General features: G+C 30.6%; 1 protein-coding gene across 1 annotated transcript in view; it reads right to left on the bottom strand.

The window, feature by feature from the left end:
- Positions 1-16991, bottom strand: part of LOC106457949 (cilia- and flagella-associated protein 44-like) — a 74393-nt gene that overhangs the window by 9447 nt on the left and 47955 nt on the right. Inside the window, exons 13-14 of the mRNA XM_022384042.1 lie at positions 16143-16346; positions 14818-14948 (exon numbers count right to left, since the gene is read on the bottom strand). Coding sequence (XP_022239750.1) covers positions 14818-14948; positions 16143-16346 — 335 coding nt within the window. The remainder of the gene's footprint in view (positions 1-14817; positions 14949-16142; positions 16347-16991) is intronic.

The raw sequence follows: 16991 nt of genomic DNA, 5'->3' as shown, positions 1-16991 counted from the left end.
CGCGGCTGTATGTTTATCTGGAGACACCTTGCTTCACCATGGAGTATTTTCTCTCACTTTGGTGGGTTTTTTCCCAGTGACTTTGGATGACCAAGTTCGATGTGACAGATGCCTCTCTTCATATTCCAATTGCCCCATAGTCACGTCATTTTCTTCAGTTCATCCACGAGGGTTCTGTCTTCCAGTTGTGGGAAGACAGTACTGAACCTGTATACTTCTATAATGTTCACTGTTTAGATAGGGTATTTCTGTATGACCATTGGTCACTTATCCAGTAGTTTGTGTCTTTATACATGTTTTTTTATCACTGTCTCATATATAAAGGACTGTTACTCATGGACTTCGTGAGCAAAGCAAATGGGGATTTCTGCCCATCCCTATTGACCCGTGATTCCTCCAATTGGGGTCTTTCTGCTTTTCAAAATAGGGAATCACAGACACCCATTGCAATGTCTCTGGTGTGTCATTCTTCCGGACTCCCCAGTGCATAATGCCCCTTCTTCTCTTCTAGTGGAGCATGGGAGTCCTAGCTACTTTTGGTACCCAGTCACTGGAGTTGTGGACTGAGGATGTGTCCTCCTAAGTGGGTTTTGTTTAACAAACAAAATCAGACTTTGTAGATTACGTGTACCCACTCAATGAGAAGAGGACTATCATCATTATACTCATTGCTATACTAAACAATGATTATACGATAACAAATTATTCATGATCCAAGGCACTTCCCCTGAATGTTTTTGCCTGAGCAGACTGCACTTGTTGATCACAATTTCTTATGCAATAATGTTTTCTGCCCAGTTGGACCTCACTTGGCATAATCCGTTGTAACCCAAGGAGCTTCACCTGAATGTTTCTTGCCTGGGCAGACTGCACTTGGCCTAATCCTATGTATCCAAGGTGCTTCCCTCTGTGTGTTGCCCTGGTGAACTACACTTGTTGATCTCTATACGTCATGCAAAGTGCTTTCACTGGATGTTTTTTGCCCGGATGTACCACACTTGGCATAATCCAACTTATCCCAATGTGTTTCCTCTGGAAGTTTTGTCCAGGCAGACTGCACTTGGCCTTACTATTATATATCCAAGACACTTTCCCTGGATGTTTTTTGCCTGGGCAGACTGCACTTGTTGATTTCACAAGCTAATGCAAGACACTTCCACTAGATGTCTTTGCCCAGATGGACTGCACTTGGCATAATCCAAAGTATCCCAAGGTGCTTCCTCTAGATGTATTTTGCCAGGGTGGACCACACTTGGCTTATTCGCATACAATTCACAGTCCTTTAGCCCCAGCCATGTCTAATTATTTCATTTTTTCTGGCACTATACTATGGCTCACTGTCACTATAATCAGTACTACGGCTTGCTACATATGTGGACTAAGTATGACATGGATGTTGACAACAGGGTGGTTATGACAAACCTTACAATCACACTCATACCTGTAATTTATTTTTCTCATAATCTTATATATATTGAAGGTGCTTCCTCTGGATTTTTTGTTTCTTTTGACCAGGAGGACCACACTTGTTGATCACAATATCTTATACAAGGCATTTCCACTGGATGTTTTGCCCAGATGGATTGCACTTGATATACTCTGATGTAACCCAAGGCAGTACCCTTGGCACATACTTATTCAGGCCTGTTGTTGCTTACACACGAGATCTTCCATGTTTTTCCATGTCATGGTGTTTCAAGTCATAGTTATAGAGCACTTCTCCACTGAATCGTTGCTGTACGTCTCTTTCCCAAATGTATTGGTGCCTACTAATTCCGTTCCGCCCTCTTTGTGTTACTGTGTTAATTGCTGGGTGAAGAGTATACCTGTTCCAGAAGTAGTACTATACCTCACAGGTGTGCTTTCTTTTTGTATTCTTACACACCTATTCTTTCATTGTTGTCACTTTCTGCTTGATTGAATATTGATGTGCCTTCAATGGCCCTGCCACCTTTGCAATGTGAGATTCTAGCTTTGGGTAAGAGAAGGTAAGACTGTTTTGGAAGTTAACATTTTCTTACACTGAAAATGTATTTCCAATAGGTATTTACTTCTTCTCACCCACTCATTGATATACCGGTTTTCTGGTTTATACCTTCCAATTCTTGAAAGTAAAGATTGTTCAAAATAGTAGAGAGAGTTGGCTGTACTAGTATAGTTGACACAGTATGATTGATGGAAGATAGTCACATGATCAGCACATTTTCTGAAATGGCATGAAACTGATAGGATATAAAAGACTGGTGCATTGTTAGAAAAAGTGTTTTAGCAGTGCTTAGAGGTTAAACCAGGATTGAGATGGCTTTGGGTGAGGTAAATACCTATTGGAAATATATTTTCAGTGTAAGAAAATGTTAACCTTGATAAAACAATCACTAAACATCATGTATTTAGTTGTAAGTTATATTCAATTTCAGAAATTATGCAAAAAGGTTATGTTGGAAGACACACACAAACAATACAAATAAAAAGGGATTTTTATTGAATACTGTAGCATATAAGCATCTTTATTTCATTCAGTTTTTTAATTTATATCTTTTTGTAACCAGTTCAATATCAAAAACGAATAAATAGTATAAATGTTTATCTTTTATATTAAGGGGAATGTGATATATTTTTGTGCAAAAATAAAACACTAAGAATTACAATAATACAGAATCATTTCTTGGTACCTGATTATTTCAGCTGTGTCAGATCCTCAAGTACAGCAGGAAAGATGACTGGTCAGGGTTATTAGTAATTAGAGTTAATAGACAGTTAATCAAAATATGTGAGCAGACATGTTCCTTACATTGTTATGTTATGTGCAGAGAGAACTTATACTGTATGTATTAGTCCATTACATGGAAGAATAGGATTAGAATGCTTTACAAAATTAAAATTTATTTCATTAGGTTAAAAAAAAGAATATTTTGTGCTTTTAAAAAATAATTTACTGCACCCTATTATATAACTGTACTTGAGTAATTTAAAAGACCTGAAAATTAAAATTTAAGCATTATTTATAAAGAAGACACCAGAAAACATTTTGGCCTTCAGCACCAATTTTTTCGTGGAAGTGCAAGCTCCAAAGCCAGAAGATTATCTTGATACTAGGGAAACATACAAACTTTCAGAACTAAAGCATCGTCAATTCACTGTGAAAAGCATCAAGTCTCTACTTATGGTGAGGTTTTTAATACTTTATTTGTAATGAACATGTATATTTGGAATGTAATTAATTATAAAGGAACAATGCATAATACTCCATGAAATGTTTTATGTTTTTAAATAGTCAGCTTTGTGATTATAAGTTTACTTTCCTTAAGATTGAACACCTAATATATAACAGCAATGTGTCAAAAGTGTTTCATCTCACTGTTTACTTTTTTATTATCAGCTATATATAAGCTATTATAAGCTAACTAAAAACTTGATGTCATAATTAAAATATGGGAAAGAGTTCTATATGAAGGTGTTTCTTCATGATATATTTATTTAAGTGTAAGAATAAAGAAGTATTCTTAACTCTTGTCAATATAACTATTCCTAAAAGTTAAAGGAGGATGAATATATACTCACTTAAACTCCCAAATTAGAAATAATTCTATATTATGAATAACAGAATAATGTAATTTAACATGTAGTTGAATATGCTGCTTCTAAATGTACAAAATAAATGTATTTTCTTACAATATTTATATCAAATTAATTAGAATATAGATACATTGTTTCGTGAAAGATTCATCTCCATATGGAATTCATTCTCAGTTGTTATATGAATGTAGTTTTGGTCTGTTTATATTGGTGTTAGTTTCTTAAAAGTCAGCTCTCCGACTGAAAAAAAATTCAATGTGGGAATTACAGTGAATAAATTGTATTAGTGTGTAATCATTTCACCAACTTCTGAAAATGCTTAGGTTGTTAATTTAACAATTTTCATATTTGTATGTGCTTTTCAGATATAATTAATTATATGTACAACATATATACAATTATGCAAAATAGTATCAATAATTCAGAAAGTACCAATTATGGCACACCATATTTCAGTTTAGTGTTATATTAATATGTGTTTGTTATTTCCGGACCAACTCCAAGAATTAAATCAAAGTTTCAACTTTTAATTTTGTAAGCATTTCCCTTATTTTACAGTAATGTTAAAGGGCATGAGCTCATTGACAAAAAAGGACCCTTCTCAAGCATCTTAAAGCAAGACTTTGGGGAGTGTGGGGGGGGGGGGCTTAGGGGAAACTGTAGGTTACCTCTGGTACAAATAAGAAACCATAAAAAGTAAACAGAGCCTCTTTTACTTCTGTTTAATTGGTCTCATAAATACTTATAAAATCTAACACTAAACAGTGAATTCTTGTGTATTATCACTTGATAGTATATGAAAAGTATTTTCTTTTAATGTGAAGGCCTACAAGTCTCTGTGTACAATTTATTTTAAAAGTGAAAGCTTTTTTTCCTTGATAACTCACAGCAAGCAAAGTGTAGACTCAGGCATGTCTTTTAGTAGTTGTGGACAAATTGTTATGACTGAGAAAAAGGGTACTTTTGGGGCACAAGAGAATAAAGGCAGAGGCTTGAGTACACTCAAAAAAGAATTTCCTGGTGTTCTAAAGTGCACTAAAGTATATAAAAAATGTGGAAATAGGTATTGATTGCTTTAATGAAATTTCCAGTAGTATGAACACCCAAATTACATTCACTTTAAAGTCTAAGGTCCCATGATAAACTTTGAGCCTAGAACTTTGTTTCAGTTAGGTAACAATTACTATAAGGTCAATCATCTTTCAGAATGACCTACTCACTTTCAGCTAAATTTAAGAAACCGATTTTTTGCCAACAGTGAGCATACTTTTTCTACTAAACCATATTAATATTTATCCAATTTTTTAAAAAGTTGCACAACTGTATAATGAGTAAAAGAAATAACCTCACTAGCAATACATAAATAAGTACATATAAATACATGTTATAGAATAGTTTATATGCCTGTTTAGTCAATAAAGCAACTTACCTATAGTATCGTTATCTACTGTGTACCTGAATTTTTATGAATGTACTTCTTCATCAAGCAGCTGAAATAGTTTGAAGAATATCTGTATATCAGGAAAATTTTTAACAGTAAAAGAATAGCATGTTTTTTTTTTTTTTCATTGTACCTACATCTGCAATTATAACCTTTTTGATTTGGAAAATAACTTTTCAAAATATAAATATTTTAGTGGCAAGAACAAAATGCTAAGGCTAAAGAAGAGGACAAGGAATGTTCTGAGGATGGAACAAAAGGCAAAAAAAGTTATTCCATTAAGTATGGGAAAAATGGTATGATGAAAATTAGTTTGTCAGATTGAGTTAATCAAACTTAATATAAATTTTACAACTGTTTTAATATAAAACTTGTATATGATTATTATTCATCATTGTTTTTGTCTCCTTAATGTAGTGTTTTTTTTTTCTTCAGGACCTAAATAACAAGAGCAGTATGTATATGTAATGCATTATTGTGATAAGTAGTGATTTTTGTTGTTCTTTACAGTTAATGTAATTGTTACTTGAGCAATTATTTAAGTTTGTTTCAGTAGTTAAAGGAAATATGAAAAGCAGGAAATACAGTGCAGTCAACATTCAAATAGAAAAATGGAATTACCTTACAAAAATTTTCAAACAATAAGGAAACTACTTGGAATTTAGCAAATTAACTAACTACAGTGGACAGTCTTTAATATTGATCTTTGACAACTTCTTTTTTGGTTATGTTTTATTTAAGATTCAGAATTCCGAAATTCTAAATTAACAAGTAATATTTACGATATTCTATAAAGTTATATAAAGTATTTAGATTTTAAGAATTCTGTTGTATATGCCCTTAATCTAAAATAAAATATCTTGGGCAAATAGCTTGCTTACATGCTGGCTAGGAAATATAAAATCCTATTCTTGTCAGTATAGAAAAGTATATTAAGCTTTATGTCTGGAATTTTATCACTTGACCTACCACTTGAAGATACTGCTGTTGACCTTCATGCTCAACATGTAGCATTACAGCCATTCTTCCATTCTTACCACAAAAAGAACAGTTGTGGCCTCAATGGAATGACAAGGAACAAAGACAGCTAGATGAAATCAACTTAACGATTTGCTGGACCAAATATTATGCAAAAAACTGTATAGACTTGGAATAAACAAAAATTCTACATTAAAATAAGAAAGTAGAAAATGCATGGTATGCCTTCATATAAATGGTCAGCAGCACGGAATACCACTGGGTTGCCCTAAAGAAATAGATAGTGAAGAAATAGATTGTGGAAGATCATTGTTCAAGATCATAAAGAATGAAGTCAGAATTTCATGATACTGATGTTTTGACTTGTGCTGAATTTTGTATTTTTCATAACTGTTTGTTTTTTGATTATTACATTATTGTAACTGTTCATATTAATTTTAATACTTATTTTCAATAGGCTCTTTAAGAAATAAAAGCTTGATATTATGTATAGTGTACATTTTAGTGTTCTTTGTTAGGTTCTACCCACCATTTCTAGATGTAATTTTGGGATCTGAAAACTATATCACAAAACATCTGTTAAATTAAGTGTAGGCTAATCTTTGTAATCTCTAATTGTCAATTAATAGATAACCAATTACTTTTATTATTGTAAAATATATATGTTAGTTATTTCTTTAGCATTGTGTGAATATAGTTACATTACCAAAAAAATACCTACACACTAGCAAACTCTGAACTAGTTTACTGAGTCTCGATGTTTGCCCAGGAATACACAAAAGCATGAAGTGCAAAACGTTAAAACTTAAGTGAAAGCGATGATCCAGTTCTCTTTTAAAAAAAATTCAAATATTTATTACCAAGAAAAATATTTTTGTCCACAGAATACCTCCTTCAGTCTTTAGAATTAACACATTCATACAGTACTCACCATGTGAAATATAGGGATTCGAGAAACATTTGATATCTTTGTTTCTGCCTTTCCATATGCATTGAAACTGTGCATAAATACATTTCCATCTCTTCCAGCAGATACAATGATCCTTTAAAATAAAAATATAATGTACAGACACTGTTATGATAAGTTGATGCTAACTCTAATAGACAAATTTTTATGTAATGTAAGCAGTATATTTCAAATTAAAAGTTAACAACTAAATCTAAAGAAAAAGCACAAATTTTAAGTATTGAGTGTAAGGTTAAATTATTACAAACAACACTAGATAAGTTTAAGCTAATACATTAAATGAAAAATTAAGTATGCAACTAAAATTTAAGAATGTAGTTCTTACAATTAATACAATACATAAAGTCTAATATGTATTTTGTTAGGATGAAAAGTGTAGAAATGTGGTCATGTATAAATACTGTAGATGTAATTTATTTTAGACTTACTTGTGTTTAAAATAAACCCGATTATGGCTAAGCGAATAATTTTGAAGTTGAGTTAAGTATCAAGAAAACTGATTCCTAAGGACAAGGAGGAATTGGTTTTGTAACTAACCGTAAAGTAAAGATGTGATTGGTCATTAGTGAAGAAACCTAGCAAAAGTAAGTAATGACCAATGTTTCTATACCTGCAGGAGTCTTTGACTGCTGGAATTAGTGTTTTTTCTGTTTCTCAGAAACAGTTTTGGCTTAAGGCTGATGCAGATCAGTTGGTTCAGATTAAATTCTTGTACTTTTCAGTCATTCACTTTACAATGTCTTGAAGTTTAGTTTCCTGAAGCAAAAGTAGTTTCCTTTTTCTACTTAATATTAGTACAGTAAATATTTATTTGCTTCCATTTAGAATCCATACTTGAATTCAGCAAATTATTTTATTTACATGTAGAATTTGAGAAAATTGTTTTAAACACAATGTAAAATAACACAAACTTCTGCTTAAAGCAAGTTATCAAACACTTAAGTTATTCAAGTATACCATTCTTATTGTCCTACTTATAAAGATATTACTGTATTGTTTCATCACTTTGGTACCCTTGCTGCTAACTAGAAGTTCCTTGTTTAAGAGTAATAAAGTTAATTTAATGTTGATTTATTAATGAATGATATGAAGAGTTTTTATGTCTATCAGAAAGTAACTATAAAGTACTTTCTCACAGATGTTAGGAGAGACACTACAAAACAAACTAATTTAAGCTTCTGTATGTGCAATGCTATATCATACTGTCACAGACTGGTTTATCATTTAAAAGTAAGTTGTAACCAAACCAACATAAATATACATATCTAAAAGCTCAGATCAGTTTTAACTAATTAATGGTTGAGTTATAATGGTCAAGCACACCTGAAAGCAGCCACAGACTAAATTGACTCAAGGTATTTATATTAAAATGTTTCTTAAACTGTTCCATACTATTCCATTCTTTTGCAGTTAAACTTTTCCAAGATTACTTTGAGATCATAACGAGAAAATGGAATAAAACATTTTAAATGTACAACCAAACTTTATACTGTGGCAAAATTAATTACCAACATCATTCTTGGCAAAAATTGGATGATACTGTCATCTACTAAATACCTAATTTATATAATGATACTACGTATTCTAACAGTCAGAATTTCGATGACAGTTGTGGAGTTTGAATTTAAATTTCTCTTACAAATCAGGTAGTTGCTCTGTTATGAAAATGTTACTATGGTACTGGGCATCTGTTAGTAAATTATGTTATGTATGCCATACTTACACAATTGAAATGGATCTGTCAACATCAAGTTAAAATTTGTTTTCTTGAACATTTTAATTGTTTTGTTAATTCGGAATTATCTGTAGTTTTATGTTCTAACAGGCTAGGAAGAATGTAAAATTAGTCTAGAATGCTCTCTGATGGTAGCATTATAATAATTTTGCCTTTGTGAATTTTTTCAATATATCTTATTTTTCTATCTATTTGGTGTATTCCCATTTCAGACGCAGCATTTAGCTGTGACACAAGTAGATGCTGCAGCTACATATCGAGTGCAACAATGGGTTGTGGTTCTTGAAATTACAGCCTCAATACTTTGAGAAACTTTTACACTAGTTCCAACATGGACAAACCCCTTACCATATGAGTATGTTACCAACTTGGCAATATACTTTTTGCTTGTGAAAAACTGCTCAAGTAAGACTAGTAACCTACACAATCACCTATGTCTAATTATTTATTAGTTATTCTGTTTTTAAACTACGAATTACTAGCTAGTTATTATCTTATATGTTAGTTGCTAATCTGCTGCCACCTTCAGGGAAGTCCTGATAATTGACTACTTCTATAGTGATACTTATTGGTGCAAGTGGGTCTTCTTGACAGAAAGGCTGGTATGCTATTCACTGGTCTGGGGTACCTCCTTTGGAATTTTAATCAACTAAATTATTTGAATGTTTTAAAGAAGGATAACCAGATTTTGCTGACTTCTGTGCTACATTGGCTATGTTATTAAATGGTGGATGTAGAATTTTAGTATTAGTCCACATTCACAAAAGATATTATAAATTTTTTTTTGCTCTCCAATCCTGCTTCCTCGTCTATAGTTTTGAACAAAGATAAATACGAGAGTCTCCTCCTGTTTGTTGTATATATGCCTTCTATACACGGGCATCTCTCACAAAACAAATCACACAAAAGCACAGGAGAAAAACAACAAAGAGGAGATGAAGAGACAAGTCAATCAACTTTCACACAAAATATATCCTTGTCACAGCATAATAAAGGCTTAATTAAAGTAACTGTATTCTAGACTCAAGAATACAGAACTCACAGGTACATGACCATTGCAGTAATAAAATGTTTAAGGATTTGTTTTGTAAAAATAAATGTGATTGATTTGTTGCAGGCAAAATGAAGGAGATGAGATTAGCCTTCAAAAGAAAACCAAAAAACAAGAACATTATATTCTCATTAATAGACAAGATGAAAATAGAATATAAAGTTAATTGGCAAAAAATGTATAACATTTGAAGATGCAACACAGCACAGACCAGTCTTCGCTCACTCAAAGTTGGGATGAATCTCTCTGAAAGTGCCAAAACTACACTCACAAATCACATTCTCTCTTTAGTTAACCAATCACAAATTGGGTAACAAGAGTTGAAAAGTATCTCTGCTCCTTGTGATATATATACTTGAAAGTGTGATATTGTCGTATCTCCTTGATTGTTTCTAAATGATGTAGAGTACCCATGCACAAAATATCTTCCAAAACATCATAGATATGTACATATAAAATTTTGTAACAGAATGCCGTTACTAAAAATAAGAGTATTTAGTTCCCTGTGGAAGTCTCTGTGTTTTATTCTGTACATAATTTACATGTATGTATAATTTCAGATTTAACATAAATTGTCTAAAAGCTGGTTCACAAATTTTCCAGAGATTCTTTCACTTCTTCAATTTTCTATAATTCGTGCAAACTGTTATCTACTGATTATAATACTCACCTGCCACAACAACTTGTGCTAATGTGGCTAATGGCTCCAAACTGACAATCATGAAGTCTTTTTGACCAGACATTTCCCAAGGATTTAAGGTTTCCTGGTTCATTCAATTTATAAACAGTCAATACACCATCTTCTTGTCCCAATAAAAGATAATGACTATCAGTACTATGAAAAAGAAAACAAATCAATGGTTACAAATTAAAAATTTAGATAGGGAATTCAAAAGTCAAAATCAATGGATAATTAAGAACATTTATTTTATTCTGCGCATTTTTGAAGTCCTGCAAAAACAAAGGAATTTAAATCATTTCGCTAACTAATCAATCATTTATTTTAGCCTAACTGCTGTTGAATAATATTTCTCACATCTAAGTATATATTTACTACACCACAGGCATTAAAAAAAAAGAGACAAGTTTATTGATCTCAAACACCATTTCTATAAATAGAAATTGCTGAGAAAAATACATGAACGAGATTTCAATAACTGTTAGGGACAATATATGCTGCATTTTAAGAAACAAGAACTAAACAGACCCAGTATTAGGTAATTAAGAAGAAAATCAACAGTGTTCTTTACCATCAAGACACATTTCAATAATCATATTGGTATTAATCAGACACCAGGTGGATGAATCACACAAATAAATCTATTAAAAGAATCTCACCTTGTTATTGCAGACCACACTGACTTGTCTTGACAAGCATGAACAGGGGCAGCATAAACTGGTTCTAACTCTACACAGTTACTGTTGTCCTCTGGAATTTGTAACTCATATAAATATCCAGCATCAAAGCCATCCTGTAAAAATTTAATTTATCAATTACTGTGTAAGTGGCTAGGGATATATCTCTTTTTAGATAGCAGCCTTCAAAGGCAAATGTTCTACTTCATTATGTATTGCACTGTTCTCTTGAAAATAAAATATAAGAAAATTTATTTTAAAAGTTTTAATTATTAACTAAAATACCTTCAAAAAAATCAGTTGTATAGGTTTGCTCTCTCTTTCTAGTCTATGTTGGATGCCAAATTAAACAAACAAAATCTGCATATTGTACAACCCAAATCAATTACAACATAAAATATGAAAAATATAATATAAACATAGTATATAGTTTCTTGATCTTCAGAACAATAAGAGGTTTATCAATCTAGTGTGTGGAAGTGTAGTTACTTGTTGTAGGTGAAATGAAACACACCAGAAACAGTGTGAATTGGGAACATTTATAAAATGATCACATAATTTCACAAACTGGTTTTTGTCTCCTAAAAAGTAAGATGGTTCAAAAATTACAAAACTGTTTGGTTACATTCCACATTCTCTTTGATCAACCACAAAACTAAATAACAAGTATCCAGATGTAACAACTCTGCTCCAAGTGACAGTTGTTGCAAAATGGTCCAATATACTCAGGGTAATGTAGGATACAAAATAATTATCTCAGGAAATGGTAAATACTTTCTGTTATCAAGTCTTGCCACAGAAAGAAACATAATCTTGACTGGACTTAGCATGTTCTCATTTAATACTTTAGAAACAATGAAGGTTTATTATATGCTATGGAATACATGCTATAGAAGAGTGAAATATGTGATATTTGAATCTCTTACAAATAAGTTAACTTTTATTTCCCTTGTTAATGGCTAGTTAATCTGAATGTTATTGGATAATTAAATAACTATATCTTATATATTATAAATTCTTAACCAAGCCAAAGTTTCTGTTTCATAGCATCAAACTGTGAGAATATTCACTAATATACAGTCTTGGTGATAAAGGATTTGATTTTTATATAAAGTTCAGAGTATGGTTTGTTTTCTTGTTATCTGGTTTAACTGATTCTCAAGTGATTTCTGTTTGCTAGTAACAGTAAATTCAGAATTATAGATTTAAAATTTTTTGTCTATTGATACTTTTTAATAACCTTCATTATTAACTGATTACTGTTTATCTATAATGAATTTCAAAAACTATAAATTTAAATAAACTTTCAAGTTCTAATTATATCCATTACATAGATGTCTATACAACCTAAAAACTAGCTTTTTATTTCTTTTATTACCAAATTTTGCAAACTTATACTAGTCCTGTCTCCTTAAGTTTTTTTTGTGGTAACTCCTACATATTAGGTCACAGGTAAGGAATGTTGGCTTTGATACTGAAACACTCTTATAGTTTATTTTTTTTATTTATTATGAAGTCAGTAGCATAATAAATGTACTGGAAATAAGCATCGTCATGTGCTAATGCTAATGTTTTCACACTGAGAAAGAACAATAATATCATAAAACAGAAATATTCAACACATAAATTACAACTGGTATCAATACAACAAGTTTCATTAGTATTGCCTGCATATGAAATTATGGTGAGTACAGGTACAGCTTTTTATAGATGTGTCTAGAATTGATTTACAAAATACAGTCCCCTTGCAATATATATATATATATATTGAATGACTAGAATGTCAAAGATCAGTATAATTTTTTAACCAGCTATTTTAGTCAGAGGCATAATGTTCCTAAAATTATATAATTTTGACTTATCTGTAGAATTGGGTTAGTTGTAGTTTTTGTTGTGTATAAGAGTAATGCGTGTAAACAAAAATTTTTGTTAGCAACTTTTTGGATGGTACTTTTTTTTTCAAACTTACCCTCATCTTGATGAATACATTGATGTAGTATAATTTTCTATGTATTGTACAATTACTAAAACATTCATCAGTAGAAGTAACTATAAAAGTTTCTGTAATTCAATATAGTCACACTGTTTTTAGAAACGTGCCCCATAAATCATTAATTCTTAAATCAATCCAATCAAAACTGTTTAAAGTCTTAAACAAACGTGAGTGAAAAAATCCGTGTGATTTATAGATATTAACAACATAATATTATCACTTTTTTTGTTAATTAAATACCGTTTTTCTACTTATTTTCCAATGTAAACATTTGTAGAAAAACATTAAAGATATATGTATGTATTATGGTTTGTGTTGACGTACTGTAGATTTATAAATATTACCAAAGGTTTATTATTATAAAGTTCACTGCATCTTATTCTATCACTGTTAATTGCACATGGTACAGGTCTAACGAGTATATCTCATTTGATCATGTGTTGTAATACAAACTTACCAAAGATACCCAAACTTTTGAAGGTTGGTTAGAAGCCCATGCACATAGTATTGGGCTTGGTTTATATGGGATAGAGAGAACATCTTCAGTTTCTTCCATTTCATTTTTCTGAATTTGTTCTAGGAAAATAAAATTTTATAAAAGAGAAATTGATAATTACTACAAATAAGTTTAAAACTTTTTCATTGCATCTCTTAAGTTCCATTATAAGTACTTTCTAGGGAGTTAATGGAAACTTAAATTCAACTTTTTTATAAGAAATTTCATAAAAACAAAACAAAGAGAAATTACACATATTATTTTCCAATGCTCAACAAATTAAACCCAAATTTAAGCATTATTTTAAAGAAACTTTGATAGGTCAGTTTCCAACCTGACAATGGATCTGCAAATCAAAGTAAATTAAATTCTTAGAAGCATTTTTAACCAAAATATTTTGACTATCATGTACATCTTGTTAGTACAATTTACTCAAAGTCAACCATACTAATTAATATTTTTCTGGCTTTCAATGAACAAGAATAATTGGCATGTGATACTATTTTACTCATTTTAACATTTTATGAATAGCATGAAAAATATATACCAATAATACTACAAATTACTTATTACTCAATACACTAAACCTGTAGTGAAAAATGTATCTCATAGTTCATTTTCAGTTTGTAAATAGCATTCATGCTTTAAAGGCAAACTTTCTGGAATTTCCTGAGGCTGTAAGTGCATGTATAATCATTCTTGTATTTATTTAATGTTTGTAGCCTAGATATTTCGATTTTTTGAAGCTTCAAAAGAAAAATCTCATTTATCAACATCAGATTTAACAATGTCCAAAACAAAACACAAATTAACCTAAAATTGATTATTTAAAGTAATTCTTATATTTCTTAAGTTCATTTACTTTTTTTCCTCAGTCAATTTGGACTATATGCTGTTTCTACCTCAGGGAATTGAACCCCAGATTTTAGTATTGTAAGTCTGTAAACTTATCACTGTCACACCGGAGGACTAAAAAAATATCAGTCAATAAAAACAATAAGTATTTAAAAATACAAATACAGCATTATAGATTTTTTTGAAACAGTTTTGTTGCTTATATAGCTGGAAGTTTGTTAGTTTATTAAAACAAGCAATGTTAACTTCTGGTGCTTTGATTTAAATTAAGTCACAAGTAAACTCTCAATAAATGTAATACTAATCTAATGCACCTCTTGTAAAAGCAAAGTTCCAATAGAACTTGTATATATATATATATATATCTACCACTTTTCCAACTTTTGAAGCGCAATAGCTTGTTTTTCCTTTTCCCAGGTAAACTGCATCTTCACACATTCTTTATTTCTATCTCTTTCAAGTTTCAGAGCTTCACGTATCTTTGGATCAACAGCATATTTCTGAAAACATATTAAAAATCAGAAATGAAATTTTTAATCTACTTCCTTATATTAAAAGTTCAAATTCTTCAGCCACATATACCATAAGTATTTTATTTTTGCAATGTCAAGAGTAACATAATTACAGTAATGTTTTTAAATATTATTAAAACTGCTAATTATATGTAAGCCACAATATTATTTTGTGTTTACAGCTTGCTTATCTTCCTTGTTATTGCACTATTTTCTTGTTCACTTAGACTTACATGTCTTCTATGTAAATGGCAAGATAGGATTCCTGTCACACTGACATGTGTTGTCTTGTTATGAAAATTATATTTCTTTGCAAATTTTATTCATCAGTTTTCTAATAGAAATTGAGCTTAAAGGTCAAAATTATTATTTATAAACAATTAAAGTGTTTTCATAATTAAGTTCATATTACATAATTAGTGAAATACATTTAGCATAGGTACAATACTAGATTATGGGCATATAAAGGTTTACAGATTAAAACTGAAATAGCCGAGTTAGATAAAATAGCTTAAAATATTTTTACTTCTCATTTGCTAAACTGTTCTTTGGTACATCTTGCATGGCCTGTACATTACTTGTGACTGTCATGCTCTCATCAACAACTCCTTCACTCATCAAGTCAGTGAAATATGTTTGCTGCAACTCTTATACTGATATGGATATTAAGCCTATGAATTTTTAAGCTTATGGTCCAATGGACCTATGATGGTTGTGGTATGTGCCTGGTATGATATATCTAATCATAATATGCCATTCACATCCATATTTCCTAAATTAAGATTCACCCTATTCTAAGTACATAACTATAATATGGAGTTTGGTACTTATCTTGTACATGTAGATGTTATATGTTATATTCTAATTTTAAATAAAATATAACCTGGTATTTTATTTTATATTAAAAAATCTAACTATATTACATTTACATCTCTACTGAAAAATAATTATAATTATATACACACACTTTCAATGCTGAATATGTCTACATACACATACATCACAAAACAATGAATAATTCAACAGAAACTTCCATTACTGTAAACTTAAACTTATAACCTAAAATTTAATGACATGCATGTAATTTTAAAGAATGTGTTACTTATTTTATATAAGTTCATCAAAATCAAGATAAAACTAGGCATGGACATAACAATTGGTTCAATAAAAATATACCTATACCTGTTTTTCTACTCTGAAATAAACTGGAGAATTCTCATCTTTCTGCAGCAATTTATTAAAATTCTGCTTTAGGGTAACCATTTTTTGTTGAATTGTCTGACGTTGTACCTCAAGTTGCTTCTGATATTGAATTTTTTGGGCTAGTTGGCATTCCTGCTCCAAACTTAGGTGTTCAGATGTTACAATGTCATTGGATTCTTCTTTCTATAAGAATACAATCTTGTAAGTATAAAATAAAATGATGTTCACAAAATATTTTATTTACTAGATCTATGGTTTGTTTTAAATTTTATACGTATAGAATGAGATAAAAACCATGAAGAATATGGTTAACAAAGTAACATCTGTTAATACTTCATAATGAAATATGCTCATAAATCATTCTAGAGCACACATTTTTAGGCTATTTACTTAAAGGTGTTGCAATATTATGGATATTATAAAAATATCAAGTCTGTTTGAGGTGTCTCACTGACTTTACTCCTAGGGATTCTTCTGTTCAGAATGTGTAACTCATTTGATATTCTGCAATTTAAAACACACATCATGTTTGATGCTACTTGAAATTTGAGTCTTTATATTTAAATAACTATTTCTGCTAGATATATAATTATGAGTTGCACATTATCGACAATTCGAATTCTTAAATTTTTCAGATGTATCAACTGGATTAATATAACATATTAATATAACTACCAAATGGCTCACACTTGATATCATATGTTTTGTCTGTCAGAGAGGATTTAATTTTTATTCATATCCATCAATGATTTTTTGAGCATAGATTGACTTCTTTTTAAAAAGCACCTCTTGAGCCAATCGTCCTTATCATCAGTTTTTACCGATCGG

This window comes from Limulus polyphemus, unplaced genomic scaffold (assembly GCF_000517525.1).
Source record: "Limulus polyphemus unplaced genomic scaffold, Limulus_polyphemus-2.1.2 Scaffold395, whole genome shotgun sequence".
NCBI lineage: Eukaryota > Metazoa > Arthropoda > Merostomata > Xiphosura > Limulidae > Limulus > Limulus polyphemus.
Note: the sequence above shows the minus strand (reverse complement) of the source record. Positions and strands in the feature narration are given on the sequence as shown.